This window comes from Eurypyga helias, unplaced genomic scaffold, assembly GCF_000690775.1.
Source record: "Eurypyga helias isolate BGI_N326 unplaced genomic scaffold, ASM69077v1 scaffold36956, whole genome shotgun sequence".
In the NCBI taxonomy this organism is placed as follows: domain Eukaryota; kingdom Metazoa; phylum Chordata; class Aves; order Eurypygiformes; family Eurypygidae; genus Eurypyga; species Eurypyga helias.
In genome coordinates, this window is record NW_010259142.1 from 380 (window position 1) to 19,193 (window position 18,814).

General features: G+C 41.1%; 1 protein-coding gene across 1 annotated transcript; it reads right to left on the minus strand.

Moving 5' to 3' along the window:
* Positions 1-913: 913 nt before the first annotated feature.
* Positions 914-17,293, minus strand: LOC104511831 (roquin-1). Its single transcript, XM_010154592.1, has 8 exons — positions 17,063-17,293; positions 9,843-9,963; positions 7,771-8,010; positions 7,172-7,347; positions 6,148-6,348; positions 4,939-5,071; positions 2,927-3,045; positions 914-1,030 (listed from the first exon to the last, which is right to left on the minus strand). Exons 1-8 carry the CDS (start codon positions 17,291-17,293, stop codon positions 914-916), a joined length of 1,338 nt encoding a protein of 445 aa, XP_010152894.1.
* Between the last annotated feature and the right edge of the window lie 1,521 nt (positions 17,294-18,814).

Here is an 18,814-nt window from a genome sequence, read left to right on the forward strand (position 1 = left end):
CCTGCCTGCTGGCTATACCGCCAACGAAGTGCCATACTAATTCAAGTTTTAGATTAAGGGGAAGAAAAAGGAAAAAAAAAAAAGGGGAGGGAAAAAAAAAAGAGACAGACTGCATACCATTTCCAAATCTTTGGAGTTTTCTTCAAATTAAAAAAGCACACCTTTTCTTTGAAAGATGCAAATTATTTTAGCCCCCCCAAAAAGTAACAAATTGTATATAGTGCATAAAAGAAATAAATACTATGTGGTTTTAACTCGTAAATAATCCATTTCACTTAAAAAAAAAATTAAAACCACCTTCAGAACAGCAGCAGCTTCCTTTTGGATAACTAGAAACTCTAAAACTGCAATGAACGTAGCTTTTTACTGCACACTTCATTTGACCACTCTGCAACAATAGCTTTAACCACTTCAAGGTTACTGTATGTGCAAGCTGTCAGAAAGCTTCAAAGAAACTGTGGCAGGAAAAAACCCTTGCCATGCTCATTTTTAGCTCTCTGGACAGCCCTAGCAGCACAGAAGAACCAAGAGAATCCCTACATCTGGAAAACTGCTAGCAACTTCTCACACCTGAACATAAAGGCAAAATGAGAAATACACACAAACCAATGACCACCATGGATGCAGTCAAACAGTATCTTTAGTCACACTTAAGACAAACAGCCCACCTCCAATTCCCAAATTACACCTGTGTAAACAAACTTTCAGAGGTGCATTACTGTTGAACGAAGCAAAACATCCCGTATTTAAGGATAAACAGCTCTGAAACTGAAGAGGTGTTCCAAGTTTTCCCATTATTTCTCACTAATGTAACGGACAAGTTACACCTCCTCTCCCTGCCCGCAGACATAAATAATTCGCATGGATAGGATGAAACAAAGAGAGAGGCCGATTTCTACCGACAGAGGTACACTTACTTTTCTAGCTCCTCCTGTGAATGTGCAAAGGTGCAGCTGGCCCCTCGGGGGCATCCTCCTCTCTGTTTCATATCTCGGCACATGTATGTCTTGTACTTGCTGTGCTGAGGAGGCTGACAAGGTTAAAGAAACCAGGTGAGATACCTGAACATAAGCGTTCTTAACCAGGAGCTGAACGTACCCTCTACGATTGTTGATAATTCTTTCAATCTAAATGTTCCCGAAGTACCTAATGTGAAAGAAGTGACTGGAGCAGCATCTGTGTTTGGTTCTTCAACAGTATGAATAGATTCAGGGGTTAATATTTTGACAACTAAGTCACTATCCGGTTTTTAAAACATTTCTATTCAAATTCCTTACCGGAATTCGATTGGAACACAGCTGTTGTGTTTCAGAAAACAGTTCAGTGAACAAAATTTATACAAGGTGAAAAAATAATCATGCTTAATCAGAAATTGCCAAACATTCATCAAGCTTTGTGGTAGATTGAAAATAAATGCAATTTGGTCTGTTACTTTTCCCTTTTTCTTTTTTAACTCAAAATGGCACCTGAGTATCCCTTTGATCTCTCCAAGAGTTGAATTTCATCAAGTCCCCTTTTACCTCCCTTTGGACTAATAATCTCTTAACTATATGTGATAATTACTTCTATCACTAGTTGAGGATGCAATCTTATTCCTACACAGATCAGCAGGGTATGGGTTGTCTCCTGTATTTTTAAGTTTCCCAAGAAACAAGGTCTTCCTGCAACCTTGCTGTCAGCACATATGCCCATTTCTCAGTCTCTCTAAACACATTTTGACAGAAGGCCAGAGGTGGTCTCAAAGACATTTAAGTTCCTACAGTTTTTACAGCAGAAAAAAATCAGAGGCAGAAATACCCTATCAGTGTTCCCACCAAGGGAAAGGTATGTAAAAGTCAACTCTTACTTTCCGAGAAACTCAGCCAAAAGATGTATACCTGTAAGAAGTCATCTTCCCCACCATGGTAGCAAAAAAAAGGATTTAAGCAGGGTGTACACGCACAGCTCTCTGCTGGCCTCTGCTGCCAGCCAGGAAAACTCTGCCCCATGCTCGGCAGATGTCCCCTTTCCCACTTGGGAGGCTTTGGGTTCCCTTCCAAGTGGCACAGCATGTACCAATTCTAGGCATCAGTCTCACCAGAACAAAAACCCTCAATGTTTTCCTTACCCCAGTTTCCACTTGTGTATTCCTACTGCTTTTCCTTTTGCTGCTAATAGTGCTCATTAGGCATCCCAACGAATGCAAAAAAGTAAAACAGCAGAAATAATTCACTCTGATTCGCGATTTTTTTTTTTTTTGGCAGAGATCATCTTTTCACTAGTTCAGCTCCCCGAACCAGCTCTCCAAGAGGATGAATGCCAAAGCAAGGGAGGGAATGTGAATGTATGACAGGCAGCTCTGTCTCAGCAGCAGCTAGCATTTACACCAACTTAGCTATACAACAAAATGAGATCAAAGGAACATGTGAGAAGATAACTAGGAGATAAGCCAATATATATATTTGGCAACATCATTTTGTTTCCAAAACAAAACATTTCACTTCAGGAACTTGGATTGCACCTTTACATTAATCCTTCCCAAATCTTTAAACTTTACACGCCATTAAAACAGGTATAAGAATAATTCCATTAAAACAGAGCCACCTGGCCAAAATGTGTCACATTTAAACCACCCCCCCAAAATTCCCACAGACCAGCTATTCAAGAGGGTTGTTCACTGATTTCTCTAAGCTTGCAGCTGGTTCCAACTGTTTTCATCCTAGTGAGCTGTGCAAATTAACGTAACAGGTACTGAAGGGGTAAGGGGGTGCTGGTTTGGGTTTTTTCCTTTCTTGTTTCTTTTTTGTTTAAATATGATGCAGCAGTGATAATTTTAATCAGCTCCTTGTCATATCAAAACTCTCCAGATTACGTCAGTAAACCTCCACTATTGGATATAGCCAACAAAATTTAGGGGTAAGCATTTCCTAAATGATTTAGCTTTTACCTGTTGCTGATCTGTTCCTTTCTTGCTGTGGTTCTGGATATAATCAACTAAACCATGAACCACAGTCCTCACTGCAACTAGTCCATTTTCCAGTTGTTCCCATGTTGGAGGTGGAGCATCTATTGCATTGACACCAAAGAGAGAATATAAAAAGAAAAAGAAAAGTCAGGAGGATTTTCCAAAACCAGTTACAAAGAAACCATCAGTATCATACAACTTCATAGACAGTCAGAAAGATTTTATTGGAAATGTGTCATTATATAAAAAACATTCAGCAGCTTAATTCAGGGATATGTACCACTTAAAGAATAAATCTACATATAGACTCAAGATTTGAACCACACAAAATATCAAATGAGCCAGCAAGACTATTATTAGCATGTCAAATTGTGTCAAATTTATTCATGTGAACAAATTAATTTTAGTTCTATAGGGGCACTTGTTCTTTCTAGCCCATTTACTTTCCTGATCTGTTCCAACAGAGACACTCCCACCGTGTGCCTGCATACTCTGCTACAAAACATGGGACCTCAAAGCACTTCACTAAACACCTTCCAAGTTCTTTAGCATAACTAAACTCTATTCCACTCACAAGGATTGAACTTTTCCAGAAAAACTTCAACGTACGTACAGAACAGCAGGGGAGCAACTCAGAATAGCAACACCAAGATCAGACTCAGCTACTGAAACTCAGTGAGGCTGCTAGTGATTCCACTTTCCATCTCAGTCTTTGGCTAACAAATATGCAGTACGCACACAGTTTTGTCCCTGACTTGTTACAGTATGAAAGACGTGTGAAGAAAGCACTACATCTCCTTTAACTGTAAAGTACAACTGGTCCTCATTTGGAAGGTACGTTTGTTTATTTACACAAACAGAAACTAAGAACTACAACTTTTCATCTCCTTAAGTCCTAGTTTAGGCCTTCACACTATTCTGAAATTAATATCGATTTTACAAATACTAATGGGTATAAAATAAAACTTTAAGACACTGCATTCTCCCTTCTGTCCCTTCCCTTCTCCCTCAGGTGGTCCATCCTCAGAGTGCTGCTGACTTTTTCAACCATTTCTACCTTCCTCTCCTCTGCCAACAGCTTATATTTTATTTCCCAGTTACATTCTTTTCAACTGACTTCCCTTTCCCAGACTGTTTTCACACCCTCACAGAATTACACATTAACAAGAAAAATACTAAATTCCCTAGGATAACAAATCTTTCTTGTTTAAACTGACTTTTAACCACCTTCTGCCTATTCAGTCTATCAAAATTCTACTTTGGATTCCAAAATGGTCTACACAGAGGATGCTTTATGATTTTAAGGTGTCTCTAAGAGTCGTCCAAGTGCAATGTCTGTGGGCTAGAGACCTCAGAACAAAAAACTAACACACACAATTTCAAGAACAAAGAAAGAGACATACAATTTATAGATAAGTTAATGGAAGTCCTTAATCTGTTAGGTGTTTTCTTGAAGACTCCTCCTGTTGTGCAAACAAATTGTTTGCTCTGGTAAAGAACTGGAGAGAAAGATATCTCAGAGCAGCAGTTAAGGCTCTTCATTAAGCACTGTGGTTCTATCAATCTTCCTGTTGTTTCCAAATCCAGTTTCCAATACCAGCATGTGTAGTAAAACAGGGAAAAGGAAGAAGCTAAGACTGCTGCACTCCCCCCATTTAGCATGGCCCAGTATCAAATGTTACACCACAGGATTGTGTGTATTCAGCATCCTCACCCATGCTCACCCAGTGCTGTCAAATGAGGAAGCCCTCTTCAGAGAGTGGTAAAATTATTCCTGCCATACTTCTGAATCTATTTTAGCTTCAGAATAGTGAAGTTAATCCTCACAGAGATTACTGCTGTTCCTAGGCTGGTTACAAATACTGCTCAAGAATGTTGTTTATGAGTTAGAGGATGTTTCCTTCCACTTGATGAACAGCTTTCAACCCTTTAACAGTGTTAAGCTCCTCTTGCTAAACAGCAAGTTAAAGGTTTTTATAAAACATCAGACTTACCTGGACTGGGATCAATATTTGCCAGGAGCTCTAGGTGAGGTCGAAGACGATTCAAGTTAGCTGGGTCTCCAGTCCTCTGAAGAGCGATAGTTAATTCCTGAACACTCTGTGCAAATGAGGCTGGGGTCTGCAACTTGAAAAAATTATAATCATTAACTTTCTACAGGCAAAGCAATCCTCGTGGTTTCTGAAGTTTGCTCCACAAGCTCACAAGAGCCATTTTCAAAACTGGCATAAAATGTGGATTATTTTTGGTCATTTATTTTTTTTTTGCACAGGCCCATTTCAGCACCTCCTATTAAATTCCTCCTTGGGCATTAAGAACACACATTTCCTTGACGTCGTGGGTTAAAATACTGTTCTAAACAGACGAAAGAGGCTGCTGTTATTTCCAGCAAGGCTATCTCTTTACTGTGCTGGCACCCAGAAAAAAAGTACAGAATATTAGAAAGCATTCATTTTTTTCTGCAGACATATCTCCATTCCCCAAACCAGCACATTCACACCCTGCTTTAAACTGAGTACAGCAAAGAGCAAGACACATCACACAACTTCAGTATTCAAAATCCTTTAATTCTACGTAGCTCCTTTGGGAGATGTCTGGCAGGACACTGGAAAAGGTGGGCAAATGCATAAATATACAGCAGACCAATCCTGAGGCTAATTCTCCTGCACAGCATCAAAAGCAACAGTTTCACAGCTTTTGTGCCCATTCACCAATCCCACCTAACTTAGGCACTTACATGTGAGCTCCCTAATTTAAAAGCCCATTTATACTATGTTCCCTCCAAACAAAGCAAAATCTGGGCTTTCCAGAGGTGAAGTAATTTTATTTAAGAAATGTGCTTCCAGCTCTCTTTCTTACTTCAGGTATAGACTAGGGGTCTGGTTTTCTTTCCACACTAGCTTCCTGTCTGGAAACATGAACCATTAACCTCTGACTACAACGGCAGTTACCAGCTGTGCTGCTAACCTTTGTGGCTTCCCATGTGCAGAAAGAGGTAAAGTAGAAAGACAGCAGGATGGCAGAGGGAGCAAGATTATGTTACAAATATATATTCCAATTATTTAGGCTATAGTGGGTTCTGAAATAACAGAGCAAATGACTAATGGGTGAGTAAACACAGGCCCAATTTGTAAATTCCTGTTACAAGTACTTAAATCTACTGCAGTTGCAAACAAGACTGGGCTGGTTTTAGGTGGCTTTACCTTGTCAATGATAGACTGCATGTGGGATTTGTGAGACTGGTCTCCGTATAACAGTGAGGACCACTGATCTGGTGCAATGCGTAAACCTGCTTCCATAGCAATTTGAACTATCTGGGAATCATGTTCCCTTCTCAGAGCTTCGTAAGTCCGAAATTCCTCCTTCAGTTGCATCAGGGAGGAATCCTCATCTCGCTTTGTCACCTAGTGGGGAGAAACAAGCCAAATACAGTTAAGTAGGATAAGCCAGAGATTATGTAAAGCCCAAGGGAACTGAAATCTTCAGCCAACAACGGAGTTCCTCCTCCCACACTAAACTGAATTACGATACTATGCAGTGAACTCTAGTTCCTACTAGAGTAACACACTCTTTATAAAGTGGAACCACTATGAAATGGATACCAAACAAATAACTCTGGCCCAGATACTGGAGGAAGTGTCACACTTCCTGAACAACCTGACAGCATCCACACCCTGCTTCTCCAGTCAAGATATTTTGTTTGTATTGCAGAATTTTGTTGAAGTGTACAATTAGCAGCAACGAAGCACTATTCTCCTCATTTAACAAAAGTGGGTAACATTTAAGTTGAGCACCTGGGAATGGAGCATTAAATACTGCCAAATCCAATGAGCAGCTTAAGTTTTCTTTTTACAACTCAGATATCAAACAGCCTCATATTTCCATGTTTCTAACCACACCACCACTCAATTAACAGAACTGGGGATTTTCCAGCTTTAAGCCTCTTATACTGGCTTACATACAAGCTTTGTTACTGTGCATTTGTTAAAGCTGGACAGTCAAAACTTAGCTTTACAGCTTAAAGTGGCAATTTCAGCCTATACTGCCACCACAGCTGTAGAAAGAACTCTCCAAACACACTTGGAACTTAATGAGAATGCTTTCTCATTTTTAGAAATATACCCATATTTTTAGGCACATTTAATGTTGTAGGACAATGAAGACTGAAAATTAAAACCAATGGTTTTCATAGCATTATGAACTCTACAAGCATAATCTTCTTCATACCTTGAAGCATGAGGCTCTGTACAGCAGCTGGACAACATGCCCAATGCTAGTTTTGGAAGCCTGAGGAAATCGTGGCTCCAGCCTCTGAACCACAAAGAGAACCAAGACTTTTCGTGACAAAGCAGATCCATCTTCCAGAGCCAGCAGAACCAGCTTTAAAGCCTCCTCTTGCATTGCTGGTGGGGGATAAATGCAAGGAAAATAGGACTTATTAAAATTTTTTAATTATTTGTTCTATTTTGGGTATCAGATTCTAGGAAGACTTCTTTGTTCCTGTCTATACCTCCTGATTATTAATATAAGAGTTTTCAAAGTGTATTCCTCTTCAAAGAACAGCAAGCGAGAAACTACCTCCATTTTATCTTATCACAAGAACAAAAGGGCACATATTAGTCTGAATGTTATAGAAGACTTTCAGAAGCACTAGAAATGTGAGAAAGTCCGTGACAGCAGCCCAACAGATGTATCATTAATTCTGCAGACCTACTATTAAGAAATTAAATCCCTGCCTAATGAAATCACTCAGACAATTTGACAATCCATTTATCAATCCTCCTGAATTGCTTCTAGTACAGAAGTAGTACCGTGATGTTACCTACCTGGTCCAAGGAACTGGCACCCTCTGGCTCTCACTGCAGCCCAGAGGTTTGAAGAGAGCTGCTGAGGATTTTGATGCTGAAGAATGAGCTCTGTGACTGTCCTTTCACCAAGCGACCGTGCAGCACGCATGGCTCTGATCCGCCCTTCTTCCTCCACTAGCTGGCAGTGAACTAATGTCACAAGTTTCCTTTGCATGGGACGACTTAGTACGCTCTGAGTAGTACTGTTAAGACCCACACCTTCAAAACAAAATGAAGCAGGAAAAAAAATAAACTACCTCACATCTCCTCTTTTACAGTACTTTTACAGTTGAAGGCTTGCACAAGTGCAAACCTAGTTCCCCTGATGTCCACTTTGCTGAACAGAACATTAGAGAAGGTATATCAGAAGTTCATTTTTGTCAGCTTTACTAAGCTTTAAAAGCAAACACTTCTGGTGTCCCACAGGTTTAAGCCTTGAGACTGACTGACATGGCTCTCTAAGAACGTGGAACCTCTAATGAATTCTCTCTCCATGTTGGAAGCCTGTCTTGCACCCTCCCATATGGATTCCCAGGTAAGGGTAGGATCATAATGCAGTTCCTTTACGCATGGGCCTTCAGGGATCACTGCCGCCTTTGACCATTTGTCTGTTTTCACAAGACATTTGGGTTTTGGTCTGCATCAGGTATCTCCACTTCTTTGGCCCAGCCAAACTGAACTTACACGAGTTCAAAACTGATTGATGTTTAATTATGTGCAAAACCTGTGATTCACAAATGTGCTGAGAGCCACTTGAACCAGGTTAAAGAACAAGTGACTTGCTAGACATGGCTGCCATACTGAGTCTGTTCTACGGCACAGACCTTGTACATTGGGTCACTACTTGTGAGACCCCACCTGGAGTACTAAGTCCAGCTGTGGAAACCCTCAACATAAGAACAATACAGACCAGTTGGAGCAAGTCCAGAGGAGGCCACGGAGACGCCCAGAGGACTGGAGCACCTCTGCTATGGGGACAGGCTGGGAGAGTTGGGCTCGTTCAGCCTGGAGAAGAGAAGGCTCCAGGGAGACCTTCTAGCACCTTCCAGTATCTGAGGGGGCTACAAGGAAGCTGGGGGGGGACTTTTTACAAGGGCCTATAGTGACAGCACAAGGGGTAACGGGTTTAAATTCAAAGTGGGTAGGTTTAGATTGGATATCAGGAAGAAGTTCTTCACGGAGAGGGTGGTGAGGTACTGCCACAGGTTGCCCAGAGAAGCTGTGGATGCCCCATCCCTGGAAGTGTTCAAGGCCAGGCTGGATGAGGCTCTGACCAACCTGGCCTAGTGGAAGGTGTCCCTGCCCATGGCAGGGGGGTTGAAACTGGGTGATCTTTCAGGTCCCTTCCAACCCAAACCATCCTGTGATTCTATGATACTACTCTGTGATATTATCACACTATAGTAGTAGGAAACGCTTGAGACAGCTTTTTGTAAAAATTGATTTTTTAAAACCTGATGCCCATGATGTTCATCTCTACTGCTTGAGTTGACAAATTTTTCCAAGTCCACCACATGTAATATAGATAAAATACACACTCTTCAGCTCAGTGCAGTTTGGTTAAATTAGAATTACTCAGATTGACCTAGCTCTTGTATAAGACATTTTATAGAGTATTACTTATTTCTCTTATATATTATATATGCAGTAACTTTGCTCTTTCAGTTTACTCCTCCTCCACAAACAAGCTGCATTACTACAGTTATCACAAAGCGTAACACAACTCAAAAAACCCAAACCCAAACAAAAACCCCGGAATTATCTATTTTTACTTGGCCTGCAGAGGTCAACTCAACTTACAAAGTTTGTCTCAACTTACTATACTGCAGCCAAATACCTCAGCCTTTTCTGAGTATTATGTCTGACATAAGGCCTTTAAATTACACACAGACAACACCCCCACAAAAACAATCCTAATGCTTAGGAAATTTGTTTCCATTTGTTTTTAAACTATGGTTATATCAATTTTTCAAACAAACTAATTGGATAGTTTGTTTTTAATCTTATTTGTTTCCAGCTCTCATTTTCAAAGAAAACAATGCAGGAATTACCTCTCGCGCTGCTGAGTGGTTTGAGGTACAATGCTAATTCTTCCACACATTTCTTGCCCTCCTCATAATGCTTGGTATCTTCAGCTCCACTACACAATGTAATTGGCTGCTGCTCAGGAACCTGAAAAGAGATGACATACACATCTATGATGAAGAAGCATAAATAAGTGGCAGTCATGCTTACAAACACCACATCAAGACTGTTAACATCAAGAAACTCCTGTTTTGTTCCCATTCTATGTTCCTTCTATATTAGTAAGCATTTTTTCAGCTTGTTTAGTGAATAAATAGCATTAAAAACACAGCAAAAACGAAGATGAAAATTAATTATAGTTAGCAGATTTCTTGTATTTAGTGGTTGACAGGAACTAGAAGGCTTACTCCATAACAAAAAAAATATTACAAGATAGATGGCATTTCTTGTAACTATAAAAGTTTGGCTGAAATAACACATACAGAGACATCCCCAAAGCTGGCAGGCCAAAACCAACTGCAAACCATGGTTTGTCTGGTAAGCACAGATTCGTACCTAGGGCCTCACAGCTCTACAATCATCCAGGAATAAGTGATCTGAGCTACCTGGATTAGTGGGAGAAAATATTTCACAGCAAATATACTAGGACACCCTTGGAACATATTCTGACTAGACCCAATTACCAAGCAGCAGTATCAAGTTATCCTACACAGCGCATACAAACACAACTTGCAAGTATTAATCTGACAACACAGGCCAGTTACAGTATTGGTTGTGGGTTGTTTGGTGTTGTGTTTTGGGTTTTTTAGTGGGTTTTTGTTGTCGTGTCATTTACTTCTTCACTCAGACATTCACCAGAAATCAGGATTTTTCAAAGGAATGTTGGACCCCACCCAAGTTATAATTTCAGTTTTGTTTTCCTCCAGTTCAATTCCTAAAAGTTTAAGCAAATTTCAGAAGACTAAACACAAGCACTTTTTGCATATGCTACTGAAGTGCAAGCAGATCTCAAACTTCTATTTCTAAATCCATCGATATCCCACTGGCAGTAACAGCACGCTAATCCCACATAGCTGCTTACAGGGACCAACCCAGGCCCCCAATCTAAAAGCACGAGCCATTAAATTCTTGACTTGAAGACAGCCACAAACAAACCTGCTAACTTTCATGTACAACCCAGCCACGTAAAGACTAAGACTATGATGGCAGCAGCAAATAAAAGCAGTGAATGTATATAAAAATATATATACATCCAGACACACGCGAATGGTTGCCATCACCAATGCGGACAGGAGCCTTCCTATGAATTTTAATAGCAAGCACCCTGCCTGTTTCGATCATCTGATCACACCTCTTCTACAGAATTAGGCAACTTTGTCCTGAGTTGGTCACTTGACAAACATTGCAAAATAAAAACTTCCTAGCTGCATAACTCCTGCTTTTACAGCAGGTGACAAAAAAATCTCCATGTGTAACATAGGCCACAATTAAGAGAGCTGATACCGCCCTAAAACTAACATCATTACAACAGCCACAAAGACACTTCCCTTTTTATTCCTGTTAAAGAGAAAAACAAAACCAAGTTTAATCCCATCAAGACAGCCAGGTTAGCCTGGATGCTTTTCACAGACTGCAGCTAATTTGTGAAGGTTTGGGGTTTTTTTGGCTTTGTTTAAATTTCAGGGATGGAGTAGCATTTGTTTGTGGTGTTTTGGGGGTTTTTTGGGGGGATGTGGGGGGTGGAATTTTTTTGCCGGTAAACAAGAAAGTTCTGAGCAAAATGAGATTTTGCAACTGTATTTTACAGTGGTCAGCCATAACTGTTGCAACAGCCTCAGCTGGACTGATTTCTTGGGATTTGGGAAACAAATATTAACACCTTCAATATTTGCTTTCATGTTAACAGACTACTCCACCTCCTTTTCAAAGTCACTGCCATTTTAGCAGTCTGCTTCTGTCTGGGAAGTTATACAAGCAGAACTGGCTCATTGATCAAACAACGTGCATCTCATGCATTTGTGCCGAGACAGAGACTACAGCGTCTCTGCCCTATGTAGTGCCGTAATGTATCTTGTGCAAATTCCTATTTACTCCTGCAAGCATTCAGTCTGGCACCGGCAACAACCTGAAATACAACCACAGCGTCTCAACACCCAGCAGACAAAGAAGGCTTGGAACAGCCGTCGGACAGGAAGCCCCGGATTTCATTTTTTCAGCCCTGGATTTCAATCCTGAATTAAGGTAGGTTTAGCACACACTGACAGCAGTGGTTTGGAATGCCATACACAGCACAACTCCACCAGAGAGACACAAGGACTGTCTAGGCAACTGAAAGCTGCTCCCTCCCCCAGGAAAAAGCTGGCATAGAAAAACTTCCAAGATTTAATCAAGCTATTCAACACCATCTATCTGCACATCATTCCCATTTCTTCTCTTTGCAAGGGAAGCTGCAGTGTAAAAATCAAAAAGCTGCACACTACTGTTTGCAAAATGAGCCTTAAAGATGCAAATTTAACTTTCATCCTGAACCAGAGCAGGTGTAGTACTACACAATAAAACAAGATGCTCATGTTGTGGTTTCGGGATTCTTCAGGAGAACAAATGTATTTCTCTGCACACACACCTCATCTGCAGTCATGGGATGCATCTCTCAGTAAAACTAACCAATAAGTTGCCCTTTTTGCTGGTTCTACTATATGCACTTCCAAGACTTATTTTAATACTTTGGGGTTAGAAAGATAAGAACAGCATCTACTAAGAGAAAAACGGTAAAGACATGATTCGTAAAAGTCACAGCAGCTCTGGATTTTAATTTTGTCCCTAAATCTGTTGTTTAGGGACAATGGAGAAATAATTCAACTTCAATGCATTTTTGCTTCCCCTTTGCAAAATACCCTTTCAATAGCATGTAGGATGCTATAGTCACTTCTGTTTACAATGCCTCAAAATAGATGCCCTGCAGAGTGAGTTCATGAATGTAATTCTCATTCAATATTCCATTCTCTCAGACACTGCACCCTTAACAGAGGTTTCACTGCAACTATATTTACGTAACATAACAAACACCTCCCAAGCAGGGCTGTGTTGGTTTTAGTTGGGATACCACAGCACAGGGACTAGAACAAGACAGGGAAGATAACCTCAGACGTTTAATTACTTCAAAATTGTGATCATTCTGCGTGCATCTGCCATGGCAATGACTGTAAGCACCTTGGCAGTGGAATGTCGCCCATCAGCATGGCCACCTGTAGCTGCAGGAAGAGGCAGGCTATGAAGGCATGAGGAAGGGGACTGGAAATGCATGCTAAAGCATCATCTCATACCAGGCAGTGATTCTGAATTGGTGATTTAAGTGTAACCTGATGAAGGATGTCAGCTGAAGTTGTCACTAATTACCATGAGACATCTAATTGCACAGCATGAAGACATACTCAACAGAGCAAACCCCTTTTTGTCTGGTATGAAAACTGTTTTCCCTGGTATTTTTCTTCCACTCTGAGAACAAATTATTTGCTTTCTACCAAAAACCACACAAACAAAACCCAAAGCCTACTGTCTTCAGTTTCTCAAGAATCTGCACTAGGGACAACTTCTTCACAGATAATTCCACTTTTGTGGCATCTCATTTCACCAAAAGTTGCAATACAACGTTATCAAACATGCTGCCAATACCTCTGCAACTGCAGACTTCCCCTTTTGAAAGGGCTGTGAGTTAAGGTCACTCCACCCATTCTCTCCTCAGATACATGATTCCGTTGCCTCATGCCTAGAACTGTATTTATCGTGTCCAGCAGGAGACTATGAAACAAATTAAAGCACCACAGGAATTTTTGCCACCTAATGTCACTTGTCTGGAACGTGCACACTGCTGTTTCATGTGTTAGAAAAAACAGGACGGAAGAAACTAGATGACAGATCCATGATTATGCACCTTCAAAACACTGGCCTGACAAATGTTTATAATAGTTGCATATAGTGAGTAATAAGTATGTGGGCGCATGACTAGTTGTAATTCAAAACCTCATTCCCACAGAAACTGGCTTAAGGGATTTCTTCACACAAAGTCTAAAAAGCAAAGTATCCCATGAACAACTTTTTGATTTGTGTTTAAGGCCACTGTACCTCCCTTCCCTCACAGTATGCTTAGCTCCTGCTTAAACATTCAGCTCCTTCCAGCTCTCCCAGAAACTATAATTCTTATCCTCCCCTTAAAATCCCATCGCGTGTCATTCCTCCCTCACCCACTATCGTCTTATGTGGCTTAACTCATCTACACGTGGGCTGAATTGCCCCACCACTGCCTTCAAGAATAGGCCCTGCAACGACTGCTGATGTGTGCCATGCTACAGGAGGGGGAGCAGAAACTTGACTCTGCAACAGTGGATTTTCACATCAAGGGTGGCTATAACCTGGGCAACCAGTTTCATTTTTGGAAAGGGGTGGGTAGAGAGAAGACTGAGAAAGAGCCTGTAATTCAAGGAAGAAACGACCTCTCCTCACCATTAAAGTGACAAACCTACACAGAGAGGTGTCAGAAAAATAGGTTACTGCTTCCCTGGGTGTGTGTGACAAATTCAGTACATTCTCCCCACCAGTACAGTGGTCCTGCTTATTTCACCTATTGTGCCTGTGTGAGAGCCAACCAGCAAGACTTGTCCTGGAATCCTGTCACTGCTGCCAGCCAGAGCAAAATAAGTTTGTTTCAAACTGCCTGGTCTCCTCCTCTGCCTCCAGCAAAAAAAGTACTTAACACTTAGAAACATGTGAACTTCTCCGAAGCCTCCCCAAGGGAAAAGAACACACTGCTCCCCACCCCACCCCTTACCCCCAAGCTTTGTGTTGCACTGTATTTCCTTCTAAAAATAAAACCTTATTTTTAAATTATAAATTCCAAAAGACAAGTATTACACATCTCTGTGGACTCAAGTTAAGTTGTACAGGGAACATTAACACCATCCTGAAACTAAACCAGTGGCACAAGAAAATGGGCTTCGTTTCACTGCAGCTGACACTAATGCTTTGGAAGCTGGCTGCAGATTTTTGTTGGTATGTACTGAAGAGAGCCCACCTTCTTAACAGGACAGAGTTCCAAATTACTGTAGTTTCTCTAAAGTACTTCTTTTTTTTGTCCTTAACCAAGGCTTTTTCAGTAAAAAGGTTCAAAAGAATAGCCTCAGAGAGAGACTAGTGGAAGTCAGCAACTGTTTCCCTGTCCTTCTCAGCAAAGGAGTGTACTCACTTTCTAGTACAGCATAGCATGGGAAACACACTCTAACAGGTGCCAGGAAGGGAAAGAAGAGAAAGGAGAGTGAGTTACACCGAATGGTGATTTCATTCACGCACTCAGTGAAATTAGGAACTGGGGAGAAGTGTTGCAAATATCTCCTGAGGTAAAAGTTTGTCTGTCAGTAATAAAACCCAGTTAAGGTCACCAACTAGGTACCAAAACGCAGCAAGCATTGCAGGAATGAGTGGCAAGTGAGAAGGAAGGGAATACTGTCTCTTTTGGTGGCATCTGCAGCTTTAACATCACCATGAAACAAGGTCCTTTGAATTCGGATCACAAAAATTTAAGATACAGAAAGGAGCACAAGTAGTATGTTACTAGTTCAAAGTCTGAACCTAGAGTTCAGAGAGCACTCAAGACAAATACAGTACTATCATAACGCCACTCTTTCTTCTTCATAGCTCACGCACATACGGAGGAAACTCCAGCTGGCTAACCAGCAAAAACAGACTAAAATTCTGGTTACCTGTAACAGAGCCAGGGTGATTTTCCATCTCATTCCAGATCATCTTGCTTTTAAAGATCAAGTTGAAGCTATCACATAGCTTTTTACAAAGCATAAAAATTGCACCCAAAGCAACCCAAAACACACAGAAGGAAAAAGACATTTATGATAAATGTGGACATTTGGATACAGCTGGAACTGTTCTAGAAACTCCAGAGAGAAAGGAAAAAAAGGAAGAAAGAGAATTACAATATTTATGGCATCACCCACAGATTTCACACTGCTTGGAAGCTCTTCAAAGATGGCAGCATATACATATCTCAGGAATGGAAGCAGAGTCTCATTGCTCTCTCCTGCAGAGCGGGATGAGTCACATAGCTCAGCCAGAAACACAATTCAATTTTTCAACTTCTGAATTAACTTATATGCCACAAACCACAGAAGAACAATATTACCCACATTACTTGATAAACGAAACAAAAAAAGTAGGAGCAAACCCACGTCTGGATCTCTATGTCACAGTACCTAATGAAAAATCCATAAGAACATCTGTCTTTCCTCCACAACACAGCTCTTCTCCCTAAGCTATGATTCTCACTGAGTTTTCTGCTGCCGCCAACTCAGCTGAGCCCAGACATGGAAGCAGAACAAAACAATAACCGTGCTATGGTCATTGCATCCTATCTACATTTTTATTCCTCACCTGTAAGTTAGACATGATTGTCTCTCCTCTCCCCAAGTCTACAATACTTAACTACCTTGGGAGGTATAGGGCACAGGAAGCTTCCAGCGATCTAACCATTATGACCTTATGTCAGTTTAAGTCTGTGCTGCAGATGAACAGGGCAATCCTGCCTTCCACATATCCCCACCCCTTTCCTCGGCTGCCATCAGGACCAGTGCTGCTGGACTACTCATGTCCACCAGATCACTGGTTCAGCTGATCTCATGAGTACCTGTTTCAATGGAAAAGGGAATCTCAGGCAGACTTCCCTCCTTCACCTATACGGATGTAGATGAACATGTCAGCTTAGGAAAACTGCATTTCCAGAGCACAGTTTGAAATTAAACATAATGCACTTATCAAGGCTGCTACCAGATGCGTCTGTCTTCCCTTACGATCTCCCCTCTTGCTTTTGGGACATCCAATCACAAGACCACAGGGTGAGTCAGGTAAAGTAACCTACAACAGAAGAAGGGCTTCCCACCAGATAAACTCACTGACCCAGTTCATCCTTTTGGCAGAGCATGTCTAGATACAAGTTAGGGGAGAAGGAAGGGAATAGAACCAACCCGTTCCGGTGACAGCTCACAGTTACACTAAGTTAGATGTAACCCAGAATCACAGTCAGCAACCAGCAGAATCATGATTTGGACTGCAGTTCCAGGCACCTCTACTAGAGCATGTCACCGGTCTCAAACCCATATTTGTCAGAGTCAGTCTACAAAAAGGAGAACACAGGAAGATTGAAAAAAAAAAAAATTAAAAAAAAAATCACAAGACACACTGATACCTGAGCACCCACGAGTTGCAGCAAGGCTGAGTTCACAGGAAGGAGTTCAATGTCTGTGTTGATAGTGGTCTGGTCAAAAGGGCATGCCTTACGGTGGAGCTTGTTGAGGCACATCTTGCAGACAGTGTGGCCACAACCCAAGCTGATGGGCTTCCGGATTGTTTCGTCGAAAGTCTGTGTGCAAATTGGGCAGGAGAGAAAATCCGTCCATTGTGGAGCTTGTACAGGCATTGCTTCAGGACTTAATTGACAAGACAAAAATCTAAAGCACAGATTCCACTGGAATCAAAATCGGAAAAAAGTCTGTTTGTTTTTAAATATCTTCTGTAAGTACAGACAGTCAGCACATAGTGTGAAACATAACCTAAAAGAAAACAGAAACAGAAAGTTAGCATTCTCCACTGGAACCAGCATGCGAAATCCTTTGTGCTAGGTAAATACCACTTCTAGGGGTATAGCTGAACTAGGAGTGCAGCTCTGACATTAAACAGAGGACCGAGTCATGACTTGCTTTAATTCCAGCTACTCTCTGGCATTGGAAAAGCCATTTCTGCTGTTATGCATCTTTTTAAAAAAAAAAAAAAATCAAGACAGCTATCTATCTTATTGAAGTTAAAAAATAATTAGCTTTTCGTTTCCATGTTCTCTTTTTTTCCTTTATAAACGAGCCAATTAACCTCAACTAAACCTGAATTAAAAAAAGATAATTCTTGAAGGACTGTTGTGCTTATTCCACTACATCCATTTCTTATGGTATTCATTGTAAGCTTTAAGTATTTTGCTTAGAGAAGACTTCATGCAAAACCTCTATCAGAAGCAAAGTTTCCAAGGTCAGTGTGCTTTGGACTGGCACACAATGACTCCGCAGAGACACCTGAGCTGCCACAGCCTCAAGAACAGACGGACGAATGGCTCGGTGTACAGTCAGACACCATCTGAATGCAATACAGCTCAGGCACAGCACTAGGTAACACTATCCACTGCACCACAGTGCCTTCACACAAGCCGATCTGTACAGAGCTACATGGTACCACACAGGCTTACTCAGTCACATCTCTGTTACGGTGGGAATCTCCATGCCCTGCTGGGTATAATTCAGCATTGACAACCTGCCCTCAGTCTGCTCAGCAAACAGCTCCATCCCTCAAAAGCAGGAAGAAAATTTCTAGAAGTCACCTTGGACTGGAAGAATGACACCTGATTCTCAAGGACTCTTTTCTAAACCTGATTTATTCATTGTCTACCTAGAGATTATATCGACAGAGAAAGTAAAATCTTTAATGCACTGAGAAATTACAGTGGAACACTACAATACAGTAGAACCTAGGGGGTCTTTATTACTTGGCACTTCTGAATCAAAATGCTAAGAGGATCAAATGTTAGTAATTATAAGGGAATGGAAAGCAAGACATTCACTTGGGGCAAAAACATTAAACAAAAGCAGAACTCCACATGTGAGGAGAAATATACGAGTAGATAGATTAAGTGACATGAAAAGAATCATTATCAAAAGGAAACCTGGCAAAAAAAACCCCAAACTTCTGATGTCTGGCTTATTTTATCTTCAGTGAAGTTACCATAAAACGGCACAGGTCACACAGATTTACTACCAAACAGATTCTTCTAAATCAAGCTGCAAAACAACAACAAAACCACCATCCCAACCACCCAAATGTAGTAGCTTTCCCACACACCACTGGCTTAGGTCTCATACCAAGGAGTGTGCACTTGATTGCTAATATCTGTTCAGCT